Genomic DNA, 16,634 nt, shown 5'->3' on the forward strand with positions numbered 1-16,634 from the left:
TGACACTAAAAGGACAACCTGGAAAGCAGATGACTATTCTGTTGAGATCCTCCCCTGGAACCTCCCCTAAAATCCCCAACCTTAAAAGCCTTTAGGACAATAGGACAGAGGACCCAGCACTCTCTCCCTCCAGGGAGCATGCCTTCACCTTCCCTCCTCTTCCTCCTCCTCCTTTTCTTCCCCTAGGCATGTTTGCCTGGCCTCTCTCTTTCTCCTAAGCTCTACGGACCCCCATGAGACTTGCAATGAGGGGAGTACTGGACAGTGGCAGCTCATCCTGGGCTACCCCCCTGAACCTGTCTCCAAGGCCCCCTTTTCTCTGACTTTCCAGTGAGCCAAAGCAGCACCTCCTAGTCTCCCTCCTGTTTCCTCTTTTATCCTAGGCCCCTCCTTGTTTCACTGTCCCCAGCTTCAATAAATGTCCTCTCAAAATCACCTAGACTCATATTGTAAAATCTTGCCTGCACAAAGTCAAGGACCCACACACTACTGGCCGGCACTAGACAGACCTGCTCTGGACCAGGCCCCCTTGCCGGTAACAGGTCCAACGCCATCTATCAGAGGAGAGTCTCTCTTCTCCCAGGAATGGGCCTGCCTCATATCCCTGATGTCTGAGCGATTCTCGGCCTTTGGCTGATGTGCTCAGCGCTTGGCTAGGAACAGCCTGTGAGTAATGTGGCCTCAGAACCAACAGTAATGAATTTCAGAGCACAGTAGCTGGGGCCAGAAGTTGTTTTCTGAAGCTGGAGCTCTGAGAGGCACATTCTCATGGCTACCACAAAGAGTAAGAAGAAGATATAGGAAAAAAGGAGTAACTGACAGAGAACACTTAAAAAAGGAAGACAGAATGGTTCTGATGTTGACACAACCAGCTGGGTACTGCCTAATTTACCAATGTAGAAAAGGCATTAAATCACAAAAAAATACAACAAAGTAGAATTTTGTGTGTTTTGAAAGAAATATATACTTTGTAAAGGATCTCAAATGGGAAATAACACTGCTCTCATGCATGTCCGCTGAGAATAAAAGTCAAATTACTAGCAGGCTTATTTTGCTGAATGGGGCATACAAGCAAGGCCTGGCTAACTCCTGGGAACACACAGTTGCTTCTTCAAATAAAACTGTGAACAAATACACAAATAAGTAAGTGTGAAGATATGTTCAACTAAATTATAAGCCTCCCAGAGATGCCAACCTTTTGAAATGTCCAAGAAGCAACTATGCACTGACCTCCCTGACTGAGCACATAGGAAAGGTAATCTGTGAAAGGAAGAAAGACTATTTTGACATGCTACAAGAACAGATTAAACTCATCTCCAAAGTTTCTGATTCCCCAATAACACCTGGGTGTTCAACAATTCAATTCTGACATTAACTGCGGGGAGTTAGCACAGACCCCAAAATTTAAGGACTCAGTCCCACAAGACTGCTCCTACTTCAGACACCAGCTACAAATGGAAGCCTACACTACCCACTTCTGTTCAGCAGACTATGAATTGGAGGCTTTCGACTATGAATTGGGGGAATTTGTATCACTCCTTCCCTGTCAGTTTTGATCATTTGACTCATGGGATTCAGAAAAGCACTTTACTTATGCTTACCAGTTTGTCATAAAAGATACAACTCTTCAGAAAAAAAAAAAAAGAAAAAAAGAAAAAAAAAAAAAAGATACAACTCAAGAAGAGCCGAAGAAGAGCATAGGGCAAGTGATGAGAGGGGTGCTGGGAGCCTCAATGCAGGCCCCCTCCTTCCACTTTCCCGGGATCTAGGGGGTGGAACTCGAAGTCTCCACTAACGCTCTTCTCAGGTTTGGTTTTTCTGACCAGTCTCCATCCTGAAGCTATCTCGCCCAGCCCCCCCCCCCCCCCCAAGTCACTTCACCAGAACAAACTCAACGTGGCTAAAAGGGCTTGTTAGGAATAACAAGACACTCCTGTCACTCAGAAAATTCCAAGGGTTTTAGGAGCTTTGTGCCAGGATCTAAAAATAAACACCAATATATTTTTTCTTATATCATGTGCAGTTACAGAAATAACAGGACTGAATAAGAAATACATTTCTTATGTAAGTTCAAATATAATAAAACCATCTCAAATCAGTGAATAAAAAAATAAGTTGTTTAATAAGTGGTGTTTAAAAGGGAGGAAAAGCAAGGGGAAATGAAGAAAAATATAAAGTCATATTTTTCTTAGTCAAAAAAATTCCAGATGGATCAAATATTTTTAAAAACAACTATAAATATAATAGGCCCTGGCCGGTTGGCTCAGCGGTAGAGCGTCGGCCTGGCGTGCAGGAGTCCCGGGTTCGATTCCCGGCCAGGGCACACAGGAGAGGCGCCCATTTGCTTCTCCACCCCTCCCCCTCTCCTTCCTCTCTGTCTCTCTCTTCCCCTCCCGCAGCCGAGGCTCCACTGGAGCAAAGATGGCCCGGGCGCTGGGGATGGCTCTGTGGCCTCTGCCTCAGGCGCTAGAATGGCTCTGGACACGACAGAGCGACGCCCCAGAGGGGCAGAGCATCGCCCCCTGGTGGGCATGCCGGGTGGATCCCGGTCGGGCGCATGCGGGAGTCTGTCTGACTGCCTCCCCGTTTCCAGCTTCGGAAAAATGAAAAAACAAAAACAAATAAACAAACAAAAACTATAAATATAATAGAAAAAAAATGATTTTTAAAATAATTTTTTTTCATTATTGATTTTTAGAAAGAGAGAGGGAGAGAGAGAAGAGAAATATAACTTTGTTGTTCCACTTATTTATGCATTAATTAGTTGATTCTTACATGTGTCCTGACCAGGGCTCAAACCCTCAACCTTGGCATATGGGCAAGACTCTCCAACCAAGTGAGATACATAGTGAGGGCTAATTTTATTTTTCAATTACAGTTGACATTTAATATTATTTTATATTAGTTCATATGTTCATCATAGTGGTTAGACAATTTCATAATTTACAAAGTGATTCCCTGATAATTCAAGTACCTGACACCATACATAGTTATTACAATATTATTGATTATATTCCCTATCCCGAAGGGATATTCACATCTCTATGACTATTTTGTAACCACCAATTTATACTTAATTTCTTCACCTTTTCCACCCACCCTCCTAAACCACCGCTTCCTCTCTAGCAACAGTTTGTCCTCTGCATCCACGAGTCTGTTTCTGCTTTATTTCATTCTTTAGATTCCACATTTAAGTGAAATCATGTGATATTTGTCTTTCTCTGTCTGACTTATTTCACTTAACACAAAACCCTCTAGTCTAGGTCCATCCATGTTGTTGCAAATGGTAAGATTTCATCCGTTTTATGGCTGAGTAATATCCCATTGTATATATGTACCACACCTTTTTTTTTTTTTTTTGTATTTTTCCAAAGCTGGAAACGGGGAGAGACAGTCAGACAGATTCCCGCATGCGCCCGACCAGGATCCACCCGGCACACCCACCAGGGACGATGCTCTGCCCACCAGGGGGCGATGCTCTGCCCCTCCGGGGCGTCGCTCTGCCGCAACCAGAGCCACTCTAGCGCCTGGGGCAGAGGCCAAGGAGCCATCCCCAGCGCCCGGGCCATCTTTGCTCCAATGGAGCCTCGGCTGTGGGAGGGGAAGAGAGAGACAGAGAGGAAGGAGGGGGTGGGGGTGGAGAAGCAAATGGGCGCTTCTCCTATGTGCCCTGGCCGGGAATCGAACCCGGGTCCCCCGCACGCCAGGCCGACGCTCTACCACTGAGCCAACTGGCCAGGGCCTGTACCACACCTTTTTAAGAGACTTAAAAAATAATATAAGAGGAGGAAAAATTTGCTAAGCATGTATTAAAACTCAGGAGCCATAAAATAAAATTACAGGTACATAAGTTACATTACAAAATACATAGTAAAAACTGTCAATGGCAAAGTCAGATGTTAAATTGGGGTATATTCGCAATTTATATCATACAAAAGGCTTACCTGTTAATATTTTTTAAGTTCCAACATATCAAGAAAAAGTATCCATGAAAGCCTGACCAGGTGGTGGCACAGTGAATAGAGCATCAACCTGAGACGCTGAGGACCCAGGTTCGAAACCCTGAGGTTGCTGGCTTGAGCATGGGCTCATAGACAAGCAATGACCATTGCTTGAAGGCCAAGGTTGCTGGCTTGAGCATGGGTCACTGGCTGGGTTGGAGCGCCCCCCCTCACCAAGGCGTATATGAGAAAGCAATCAATGAACAACTAAAATGACAACTATGAGTTGATACTTCTCATCTCTCTCCCTTCCTGACTGTCTGTTCCCGTCTGTGTCCCTCTCTCTTGTCTTGCTTAAAAAAAGAAAGAAAAAAGTGTTCATGAAAAATGGACAAAGGCCTGACCAGGCTGTGGCGCAGTGGATAGAGCATCAGACTGGGATGCGGAGGACCCAGGTTCAAGACCCCGAGCTCACCAGCTTGGACCCAAGGTCGCTGGCTTGAGCAAGGGGTTACTCGGTCTGCTGAAGGCCCGTGATCAAGGCACATATGAGAAAGCAATCAATGAACAACTAAGGTGTCGCAATGCAACGAAAAACTAATGATTGATGCTTCTCATCTCTCCATTCCTGTCTGTCTGTCCCTGTCTATCCCTCTCTTTGACTCTCTGTCTCTGAAAAAAAAAAATGGACAAAGGATTTGAACAAATTAAAAAATATATATCTTGGCTGGTGGCTCAGTGAATAGAGCGTCGGCTTGGCTTATGGATGTCCCAGGTTTGATTTCCGGTCAGGGCACACAGGAGAAGCGACCATCTGCTTCTCCCCCTCCCCCTCTCTCCCTCTTCTCCTCCTGTAGCCAATGGCTCAACTGGTTCTAGCATGGCTGAGGACAGTTCCTTTGGAGACATCAGCCTCAGTGCTAAAAACAGCTGGGCACTAAAAATAACTGGGTACATCCACCCCAGATGGGGTTGCCCAGTGGATCTCAGTCAGGGCACATGTAGGAGTTATCTCCCCTCTTCTCATCTTAAATATATATATAAAATATCATATTGTATATAATTTTATATATTTACATATAATAATATATAAAATATTATATCTTATATAATTATATATTGATATATAATAATATATGAAATATTGTATTTTATATAATTTTTATATTTATATATAAAATATAAAATATTAAAAGGTAAGCCTTTAGTATGATATAAATTGCTAATATACCCCATTTTTTAAAATTTATTCATTTTAGAGAGGAGAGAGAGAGAGACAGAGAGAGAGAAGGGGGGAGGAGCTGGAAGCATCAACTCCCATATGTGCTTTGACCAGGCAAGCCCAGGGTTTCGGGCCGGCGACCTCAGCATTTCCAGGTCGACACTTTATCCACTGCGCTACCACAGGTCAGGCCCAAATATACCCCATTTTAACATCTGACTTTGCCAATGACAGTTTTTACTATGTATTTTGTAATGTAACTTATGTAATTTTTTTATGGCTTCTGAGTTTTAAAACATGCTTAGCAAGTCCTTCCTCCTCTTATATTATTTTTAAAAATCTCTTAAAAAGATGTCATACATATATGCAATGGAATATACATATGGGCTCAAAATGGAATAACTTGTCCCCAAAAGAGCAAACCAAAACCTAATTGCACTTTCAACCTCTCCCAAGAATGTGACTTTCAGTTAATTAATCTGAAATGACCTGATCAGCACTACCTAGTGAAGTAATCCACATGACAGGCCCCCACCCCTTCCCAAAGAAGGTAACCTTGCCTGAAACAATCTATTCCATGTTTAAAACTTCCTTTTCCAACCCTCTTTGCCTATAGAAAGAAGCCTCCCATTTTGTTCAGCTCACAGCTCATATTTGCTAGACGGAATGCTGCTTATCATGAATCATTAAATAAAGTCAATTTGATCTTTAAATTTACTTAGTTGAATTTTAACATAGGTGACAAGTTGAAAACCACAAAGTTACAAAGGTGCCAGTTGGTTTGGGATATTCTTTGGGAATACTCAGAAGCCAGGGGGTTTAGACAGTAGGTCAGAGTGTGAGAATTGAAATGCTTTGAATTGAAAAATGATATAAAAGGGCTATGCCTTGTAAACATATGAAAAATGCTCAACTGTACTCATCAAAAAGAAAATTAAAATAAGGATACAATTAAGACTAGTAAAGATTAAAAAGTTTGCTAACAGTCAGTGTTGGTGAAGCTATGGAAAAACAAGCCTTTCATCCTTTGCTGAAGAGAGTACAAATTGAAAAAACCTGGACAGAAGGGAATTTTGCAATATTTTATAAATGCATATATCCTTTGGCCCAGTGATTCCATTTATAAAGAAGTTATCCTACAAATTTAATCCCACATGTTTGGAATAACATCATATGCAAGGTTATTCTTGCAGCATTGTAATAGTGGGAGGTTGAGATCACCACATACATATTTGTCAGTAGGGGATAAGTTAAATTATAGCACATCATGGAATACTTTGCTGCTGTACAAATGTGGGTCTATCTTTAAGATATTAAGGGATTATAATTTTGTTAACCAGTTCACCCCAATAAATTCAACAAAAAGGAGACAAGATATTTTTAAAGGAAATAATGTATAAAAGTGTATCCTATGATGTCGTTCATGTTCACACATGTACATTTTACATGCTAGAATTTTTCTGGAAGGATACAAAGATACACAAGAAAGTGGTAACAGTGGTTGTTAATACAAAGGGAAACTAGATAGCTAGCATAGGGATAGGAGGCAGAGTTTTCAATGAATAAGGGCATTTTGACCTTTGAATCATGTAAATGCTTTATTTAAAATTAACAAACAAACCATAGTGTTTATAAATAATCTTCTCAATATCAAACTCGAAAATGCCCACATTTTCAAAAGTGGGAAGTGGCCTGGACCTGCCTCATGCTCTGAGAAATTCTAAGGGAGGGCATGTTCTAAGCTGTGGTTCACTAGTAAGGAAGGAGGAAACGAGCTTTATGGCTTTTACTTTTCCTTGTGTTGCATGAAGTGACATTACCTGCTGAGAGTAAGAAAAAGGGGTACAAAATGTGAGAAAAGGAGAGGATAAAGAGATTGCTGAGGCATGTTGAAGGGTCAACTGAAGTTGGAAATCACAAAGTTACAAAGGTGCCAGTTGGTTTGGGATTTTCTTTGGGAATGCTTAGAAGCCAGGGGGTAGACAGGAGGTCAGAGTGTGAGAATTGAAATGCTGTGAATTGAAAAATGATATAAAAGGGCTATGCCTGGCCCTTGAGAAGTTTATAGGACTTCAATATGTTTGCCACAATTCCAGAGTCTGACTCTTCGTAGGTCCAGCTACATGGCTTCATCATTGTCCTCAGAAGGGATCAGGCCTCAGGGAGAGATGCATTAATCAAGCTCACAATAAATTGGCTGCTAAAACAGAACCTCCATTTACAAATATAAAATGAAAATATAAATCAACTGCTCCCAGAAGGCAGCACCTCCTTTTGCCTATAAGAAAGTCTTTATAGGAAATGACATACTATCAGCTAACTATTCAGTAATCTCCGAAAGAAGAGGAACTCAATGACCAAAGCCATCAAACTGTGATAATCTAATACAGTATACTACTCAAGGAATACAACTCACAAGGTGCCCACAGGAATACAGGCCTACTATTGACAAATTGTTTTCTAGAAATATTTTGTTAGGAAAACATAAAATTGGTTCTAGTTTTCTCTGTAACATCTTAGTCCATCCTTACAATATGCTCATGGCTTCCTATCCCTGCCCCCACTTTGATTGCTACCCTTTCTACAGTGACCAATGCTAATGGCCTGGACATATCCTTCCAAACAAAAACATGCACATATAAAAGTACATATATACACCCACAGGATTTTGTTTGTTTACCAAAATAGGGTCATACTAGACATATTATTCTGTGATCCTCACTTACTAGTAGTACATCACGGGTAGTCCTCTTATAATTCTAATAACTAAAAATATTTCTAATACTCTAAGAAACAAAGACAGAACTATATTCCATTTGCTCAAATTATTATATAATTTCCCAAAGTTTGAAGGTACTATATTTCAAGCATTTTCTTATTAGCGGACCTTCAGGCTGTTCAGTTTTTGCTACTACAAATAAAGCCATAATAAACATACCTGTACTTATATGCATAAGTATTAAGGTTTCTTGCAGCAAAAATTGGAATTGGAAATCAAAGTATCCTGAATATTTTTAATTTTAATAAACAGGATAAAATTACTTTCCCCAAAGGTTGCAACCATTCAGACTCATGTCATCAAAGAGTGTCTATTTCCCTTACATTCTCCCTTACACTGTATGCTCCTTTATTTTTGCCAATATGATAGACAGAAAATAGTATTTCATGTTTGCTTTAATGTACATTTATTTGATTAGTAAGGTTGAACATATTTTTTATGCTTATAGTGCATTTGAAGTTCTTAACCTAAGAGGCAGCATGAAATAATTAACATTTAGCCTGACCAGGTGGTGGCAAAGTGGATAGAGCATCGGACTGGCACGTGGAGGACCCAGGTTCAAGACCCCAAGGTTGCCAGCTTGAGCACGGGCTCATCTGGTTTGAGCAAAGCTCACCAGCTTGGACCCATGGTCACTGGCTTGAGCAAGGGGTTACTCGGTCTGCTGAAGGCCCACAGTCAAGGCACATATGAGAAAGCAATCAATGAACAACTAAGGTGTCACAATGAAAAACTGATGATTGATGCTTCTCATCTCTCTCCGCTCCTGTCTGTCTGTCCCTATCTATCCCCCTCTGACTCTCAATCTGTCTCTGTTAAAAAAAAGAAATAATTAATGTTTAAGTATATAAATTCTGGAGGTCGTTTTGGCATTTTGTACTCAGTAATCTTCAAGTTATTGAGCTTCTGTGTCTCAGCGTACCCATTTGTGAAATGAGGACAATAATGGTATCCATTTATAAGATTGATCTGATTTGATGTTTATTAGATGAAAAACTTATATTCTTGGCCTATTTTTCTATGGGGTTGTCTTTTTCTTATCAATTTATCTTTTTTATATTAGGATTATTAGCCTTTTACTATTCCATTTGTTATATATTTCTAATATAAAATGATATATATACCCTTCAATTTTTATTGCTTTTGCTATATAATTTTTATCAAAAAATATCTGTACTTAAATGACTATTTTTTTTTATTTTTTTTTATTTATTCATTTTTAGAGAGAAGAGAGAGAGAGAAAGAGACAGAGAGAAGGGGAAGGAGCAGGAAGCATCAACTCCCATATGTGCCTTGACCAGGCAAGCCCAGGGTTTTGAACTGGCGACCTTAGCGTTCCAGGTTGATGCTTTACCCACTGCGCCACCACAGGGCAGGCTTTTTCTTTATAGCTTATTATTTCCCATATTGCTTAGGAAGCACTTCCTTGTGCAAGGTTATACAACTTCTGTTTTAAATTTCTTCTTAATATTTTATTTTTTATATTTAAATACAACTGAAATTTATAGTGCAGGAGACCAGCTCTGTGATCTCTCTAGTCTTAGACATCTATCCAAGTGAGCCAGCATCATCTACCCAAGGAATTGAAATGCTTCCCTTGTTATATATCATGTTCTTTACTAAGATCTGTTTCTGTACTCTATTTTTTGTAGAGTCAAAACCACACTTTTGTTTATAGTGGTTTTACAGCAAATTTTAACATGTGGTAAAGCAAATCCAAATTTAATTTTTCTCAGTTTCATAATCTTCTTGGTTATTCTCCAGGAGATAACTTTAAAACAATCTTGTCCAGTACTACACACCCACCTAAGGCAGGGGGAGGGTAAAACCAACTACACTGGGATTCTAATTGTAATTGCCTTATTTTTTTTGAACCTTTAAAAAATTATTCATTTTTTAGAGAGGAAAGAGAGAGAAAAGGAAGAGGAGCAGGAAGCATCAATTCCCATATGTGCTTTGAGCAGGCAAGCCCAAGGATTCAAACCCGCAACTTCAGCAGGGGTCCCCAAACTTTTTACACAGGGGGCCAGTTCACTGTCCCTCAGACCCTTGGAGGGCCACCACATACAGTGCTCCTCTCACTGAGCACCAATGAAAGAAGTGCCCCTTCTGGAAGTGCGGCGGGGGGCCGGATAAATGGCCTCAGGGGGCCGCAGTTTGGGGATGCCTGGTTGCAGGCCAACACGTTATCCACTGCGCCACCACAGGGCAGGCAGCTTTCTTTTTATTTTTTTATTGAGAGAAAGGGAGAGGGTTAAGAAGCATCAACTGGTAGTTGCCTTCACTTTAGTTGTGCATTGATTGTTTCCAAGAGAGGGCAAAGAGAGAAAGTGACAAGTATCAACTCATAATTGCTTTCTTTCTTTTTAGTTGTACATTGAGCTTCTCTTAGTTCTCTGACTGGGGTCGTGCCAGTGTCCCCTTGCTCAAGCCAGCGACCTTTGAGCTCAGGTCAGGGCGCTTTGGGATTGTGTGGAGATCCCCTCCTCAAGCCAATGACCCAGCACTGAGGAGCTCGTGCTCAAAGCCAGCGACCTCAGAGTTCCCAGTGGACGCCCCATCCACTGCACCTCCACAGGTCAGGCAGGTTCTTTACTTTCATTCAGCCACTAAATTCTCTCGTTAATTCTAGTAGCTTATTCTTTTTGTATTTTTCTAGGAATACAATCTAGCTTCAGAAAAATAAAGATAAGGTTTTTTCTGATGTTTATTCTGGGAAGCTCTTCTTTAGCTGTATAACTGCTATACTGCTACACTGTATCCTCTATAGTTGTTTTCCCACAGAACACAATTATTGCTGCTGCCCAACACTGCTCTAAAGTGGTCTACAAGGAATGAGGTAAAAGCTTTCTATGAAAATATCCCATGACTGCTTTGTTCAGGTGTCATGGATGACAACAGAATGCAGGTAGTTCCTGGTCTCTTAAGTTCAAAGTCATCTATCCATACACATTTCTCAAGCTCACTGCTTTAATCATACTAGTCAAGTTCCCATTTGGTCTCTTGCAACAGGCAACAGGCCCAGCAGGCATGCTTATTCTGACATTACCCTTATTCTTTGAAAGAGAGATATAATCACAGAGAACTTCCCTACGCACCCTGTCTAATGAGCTTGCTCAGTCACTATCACATTATCCAACTATTTTTTTTATAACACCAATGATATTAACAGATATTTTATTGATATATTTGTCTTGTCCAAGATATACTAGATTATTAACCTGATGAGATTAGGACCGTTGCCATGTCTTACCTTTATCTTTTTAGTAACCATAATTGATATTGGATTGTAGGCCTGTCTAATGGCCTAGTAGACCTTCAATAAATATTTGTTGCATCAATGAATGTTGACTTTTTTTGATATTCAATCAATTTATTTCAACTGTTCTTAGTATTATTCAGAATGTTTGCTAAGATTTGGACAACTTCTCGGTTTAAGAGACAGATCATTTAAAGTATAGGGGTTTCTGAAACAACATTAAAAGTTCAGAAATAGTTGTGGTACTGTAACATTAACAGAGATAACTCTCTAGGCAGGGACAAAAATTTAGCCTTCTATTTCCAAGTATAAAACCTACATTTGCTAAGAGATTAACTATGATATACTTGTTTTGTCTTTATTTCTTATAGAAGCTTATGTAAGTTTCTTTTTAAATGGTGTAGAACAGGGGTCGGGATCTTATGGCTTGTGAGCCAGATGTGGCTCTTTTGATGGCTGCATTGGCTCGCAGACAAATCTTTAATAAAAAAATAATGTTAAAAATATAAAACATTCTTGCCTGACAAGGCGGTGGTGCAGTGGATAGAGTGTCAGGCTGGGACGTGGAGGACCCAGGTTCAAGACCCTAAGGTCGCCAGCTTAAGCGTGGGCTCATCGGGTTTGAGCAGGGCTTACCAGCTTGAGCCTAAGGTCGCTGGTTCAAGCTAGGGGTCATTCGGTCTGCTGTAGCCCCCCCCCCCCAGGCACATATGAGAAAGCAATCAATGAACAACTAAGGAACCGCAACGAAGAATTGATGTGTCTCATTTGACTCTCTGTCTCTATCACACACACAAAAAAGAAAAATATAAAACATTCTCATGTATTAAATCCATTCATTTCCTACCGCTCATGTTTATGGTTGCGGGTGGCTGGAGCCAATCACAGCTGTCCTCTAGGACAACACCAAATTTTTATTGGATAATGCCTAACGTACACGGGTCGTTGTATGGTTCTCAAGGAATTACATTTTAAAATATGTGGTGTTCATGGCTCTCTCAACCAAAAAGGTTCCCAACCTCTGGTGTAGAAATATGTTTGCCACTTTCTAATTTTTTAACTTATTGGGACTATGTGGGACATGAAGGGAAAATGTCGCCGGTCATCCAAACAGGGCATTCAAGGCAGGTTTCCAACTAATCTGTTACTCTATTTTGGTGGGCCCACCAGTCAACTGTTTGATCTTAGTGCTATGATCTCACCAGGTTTTTTGTTTTTAATTCCACTCTCCTACTTTACAGCCTTCAATTTATCAAACCAGACACGTGTCTAGTGAGACTCTCAAAGTTGGTTGACCAAATCATTGAGGTTTTTGTTAATGGTTACCTCGAAAGGCATAAACAGTGATTCAAGGTGAGACGGTGGGTAGGTTGGCATAGAAGTAAAAGAAGCACTTTTGTTTCGATTGCAGGTAAGCCTCTTCTAGCTCGCCATTTAACCTTTGTCCCCACAGATTTCAAGGCCGCCTAGCCCTAACCCTACCATTTCCGGCGTCCCTCCCACCGTACCAGGCCCAGGAAGACGCAAGACAGGAAGCGCCCGCCCAGAGCCCTCCAGTGCCTAAACACCTCGGCCGCACTCCCACGGCGACACGCACGCCCGGTGCCTTGTGGGCGCTGTAGTCTGGTCGGAACCTTTCCGTGACTACAAGTCCCGTGACCTCGCTCTTCCTGCTGCTCCGCCTAGTCGGCACTCCGACTCCCTGGCCTCAGAGGCGTCCAGAGACCGGCGCGCCGCTCCGGCGAGTCAGCTGTCTCTTCTCTGGGCGCGAGAGACGGAAGCCGGCGGGATGCGGGGCGGGGCTTCGCGGTCAGGGTAAACGCCCGTTCTACGTGCTCGTTCTCCTGGCGACCGCTGCGCGCGAGCCCGGTGTCCCCGCGGCGGCCAGCAGCGGCGGCGTCGGCGGAGCGCGGCGGGGGCGGAGGGAGCCCGCGGCGGCGGCGGCAACAGCGAAATGGCGGAGACGGTGGCAGACACCCGGCGGCTGATCACCAAGCCGCAGAACCTGAATGACGCCTACGGGCCGCCCAGCAACTTCCTCGAGATCGATGTGAGCAACCCTCAGACGGTGGGGGTCGGCCGGGGCCGCTTCACCACCTATGAAATCAGGGTCAAGGTGAGGCCGTCTTTCCCCACTTACCGTGAGACCCTTCCTGCCCTCCCAGGTCGCCCCCAACGAGCCCAGAGGCACCCAGGCCGGTTCCCCCGGCTGATGGGCAGGGCAGCCCTGTCCGCGGGCGGGGCGGGGGCCGGGGTCGGGGTCGGGGTCGGGGTCCCTTTCCGTTGAGGGCTTGGGGATGGAGGCTCAGAGCCCGCTGAGCCCAGCGCTGGCACTGGGAGAAGGTGCTCGAAGAACAGGGCGTGGATTGGGCGCCGCTGTCCCTCCAGCAGCTGATTCCGGAATGACATTTGAGTTGGAAAGGGGTAGATCTTTCGAGAACACAGAACACAGTCCTTCGGGAAGGGAGGTAGATGCGACTTCGATAGGGGGTTTGCGCCAAGTTGAAGCTTCCCAGTTATCTTTTCCTGGACAGGAGAGATGGCCAAGCCAAGCTGGTTGCTTCTCTCTCTTCCCGAGCTACCAGCGTAAGCTCGGTCGTACACTTTTCTGAGCAGAGCCTCGGGGGAGTTCACGAAAGCCTGACAGATTTGGTGCGGCTGGGCCAGGTGAGAAAGGTGATTGAAAATGAAAAGGATTGCCCTTCGCGTTCTGGGCCCCTAGAAGGAGTGGGGAGTGATGTCTGCCTCACAATCCAAAACTACAATAGGTCTTGATCTCTTCATTTCGAGACTTGCACATCCCTGAATGAATGAATCAGCTGAAGTGGAAATACACTTAAAATTTCACAACTAGTATTTGTTGGCAATAAGTAATTCAGATTATTTGAAAGATGCTAACTGAGAGTAGTGCTCCACTTTCTCTGTGTAATTCATGCTCATGTATGGAAGTATTTTTAAAAATTACATAAAATGAGTCCAGTTGTTAAAGATGACAACAAATTATTAAGAATTAAGTATAGTAATTTAGCTTTAATCAAAATTTACATAACAAGTGGAATAATTTCTCGTTAACTTATGCACTTATTGTGTGGTAAAAACACAACATGAAATTTGGTATTTTAACAATTTTTAAGTGTAAAGTTCAGTAGTGTTAAGTGTGTTCACATTGTTAAGAAACTTACGTATTTTTAAAAAATTATTTACTTAGGTAGTGTTGCTAAAATAATTAAGAATCATACTATTTTAGTTTAAGATTTTGAACTAACAGTTTCATGATGCAAGCCGTCCATACCTCCGCCTCCAGATGTGTAAAATGTGATCCATACATAAGCAGTCTTGTTATAGTGGAACTCCAAATCCAGACCTCAGTGTACCTAGGAAAGTTCATTACCACTTCTGGGAAAGGCTTTTTTTTTTTTTTAAGTTTTGGAATGACTTTAGATTGTCTTAAATATATGGCATATTGTTCGCTAAAAAGAACTTCCTCTTTTACCCTTATTCACTAGCATGCTTTCCTTTCTTTCTTTTGCTGAAACAGAACTTGGTATTCCTGTTTCTAAACTTCCATAGCTAGTACTTCCTGTCATGCAACTGAAGTGGAATCTCCTGCCTACACTTCCTCCATTTAATAACTGACTTGATCTTGATGAGTTTGTTATATTAAATAGGCTCTAGTCTGATTATTTATTTTAAAAATATGTGATACTTGATTACCAAATAGCTGATGTGACACTTAAAAACAAGGTGTGTTTATGGATGTGGTTATTTGCATTTTAAAGGAAATAATCCCTTTTAAGTTACAGAATTAAACTGTACATATACATTGGTTTATATTATAGAAAAAACTGTTGTTTGTTAATGACTTTTACAGTCATAAATGCAGGTGCCCTATAAGAAAATGTAATTGTCTATTACCTGTAAATGCCATTGTGTTTCTCTTAATGTGTTAACTTCAAGCTCAGGACACCATTAGTAGGCTATTAGGTCTTAATAAGCAGCATGTGGTTTTTGAGAATAATTACTCTTTTATTAAGGCAAAATGGCCAGTGAAATGAATAGGTAAATCATTTTGTAATGGTTTTTACCACCTTTCTAAGCTGTTGCTGCTCTCCCTAGCCCCTGGTGCCTGCCTTTTGCTATTGAATTTGCCATGTGGCAAGTCATTTTATGTTTCAGAGTTTGAGTCCTTAAACTATCTTAGAGTTACTCTTTAATTCTTATCTTGAGAAAAATGTTCAGTTTTATAGCATCTGATTGAAATTACTCTAATTTACAGAGTAATTTTATCTGGATGGTGGTACTTTAGAATGCAAGTTTCCCAATCTCCATTTATCTTTTGGTTTGAGGGTAGTGTTTAAGACTGTTAGGATCACTTGATTAGAGTCTTTGGGCTTTTGAAAATAATTAGTAGGGTTAATGTTTTTTAAAATTGTTCTAATAGGTAGGTATAGCAGAGAGCACCATAAATGATTAAGCTTTAGGTATGTTCAGGATCTAGAATTATTTTGGCATATTAACAGGAAGGCTAAAGGGGAAATTCACTCACTATTTATGAAGTTTGTTCTATAATGTAACTTTAATTTTCTGGAGATTTTAATTAAGTTTGTTGTATCAAGAGGCAACTGTTTCAAACATGAGTGAAGTGAAGGATCTTTCTTGAGCTCTTAGTTCAAAGACTAGCTGTATTATTTGTTAGCAGAGTAAGGTACAAAACCTAAACTCCACTTCCCCTTGGTAAAATAGGTATGCTAATAATAGTACCTGCCACATAGGATTAAGTGAGATAATGCACATAAAATCTGTTTTTCACAGTGACTGGTACATAAGCACTTGAAGGTTACCTCTTTCTTTTTGTTTTTGTTTCTTTTTTAAATTTTTTAATTGAATTTATTATAACTGGTTAATAAAACTTACAGGTTTCAAGTCTACCATTCTATAATACATCACATGTATACTGCATCATACATTAACTCCCTAAAGTCAAGTCTCCTATCTTCTAAATTAAAAGTTAGTGATTGACCTTGCCGGTGTAACTGAGTTGGTTAGAGCATCGTCTCAACATGCCAGTGTTGGAGGTTCAATCCCTAGTCAGGGCACAAGCAAGAATCAACCAGTGACAGCATGAAAAGTTGATGTCTGTCTGTCTGTCTCTTTATTTCTCCCTCTCTCCCTCTTCACTCCCTCTCTAAAAATCAGTTTTAAAAAGTCAGTGATCAGTTACATTTTTCATGTTAATATGCAGTTGAATTACTCAGTTTGATAGATGATCTTATCAAGACACCTACTTGACATGAAAGTATACTTTCATTGAGGCAAATGTGTTTTTAAAAAGCCATCTTGTCCTGGCCAGTGGTACAGTGGGTAGTGTGTTTCCCCAGAGTGCAGAGGTCCTGGCTCAAAATTGCAAGGGTACAAGTTTGAGCCCTTGTCAAG

At 41.3% G+C, this 16,634-nt stretch overlaps 1 protein-coding gene across 1 annotated transcript in view; it reads left to right on the top strand.

The window, feature by feature from the left end:
* Positions 1-12,870: 12,870 nt before the first annotated feature.
* Positions 12,871-16,634, top strand: part of SNX3 (sorting nexin 3) — an 85,833-nt gene continuing 82,069 nt past the window's right edge. Inside the window, exon 1 of the mRNA XM_066373530.1 lies at positions 12,871-13,317. Coding sequence (XP_066229627.1) covers positions 13,156-13,317 — 162 coding nt within the window. The 5' untranslated portion in view covers positions 12,871-13,155. The remainder of the gene's footprint in view (positions 13,318-16,634) is intronic.

Source organism: Saccopteryx leptura, chromosome 3 (genome assembly GCF_036850995.1).
Source record: "Saccopteryx leptura isolate mSacLep1 chromosome 3, mSacLep1_pri_phased_curated, whole genome shotgun sequence".
Lineage (NCBI taxonomy): Eukaryota > Metazoa > Chordata > Mammalia > Chiroptera > Emballonuridae > Saccopteryx > Saccopteryx leptura.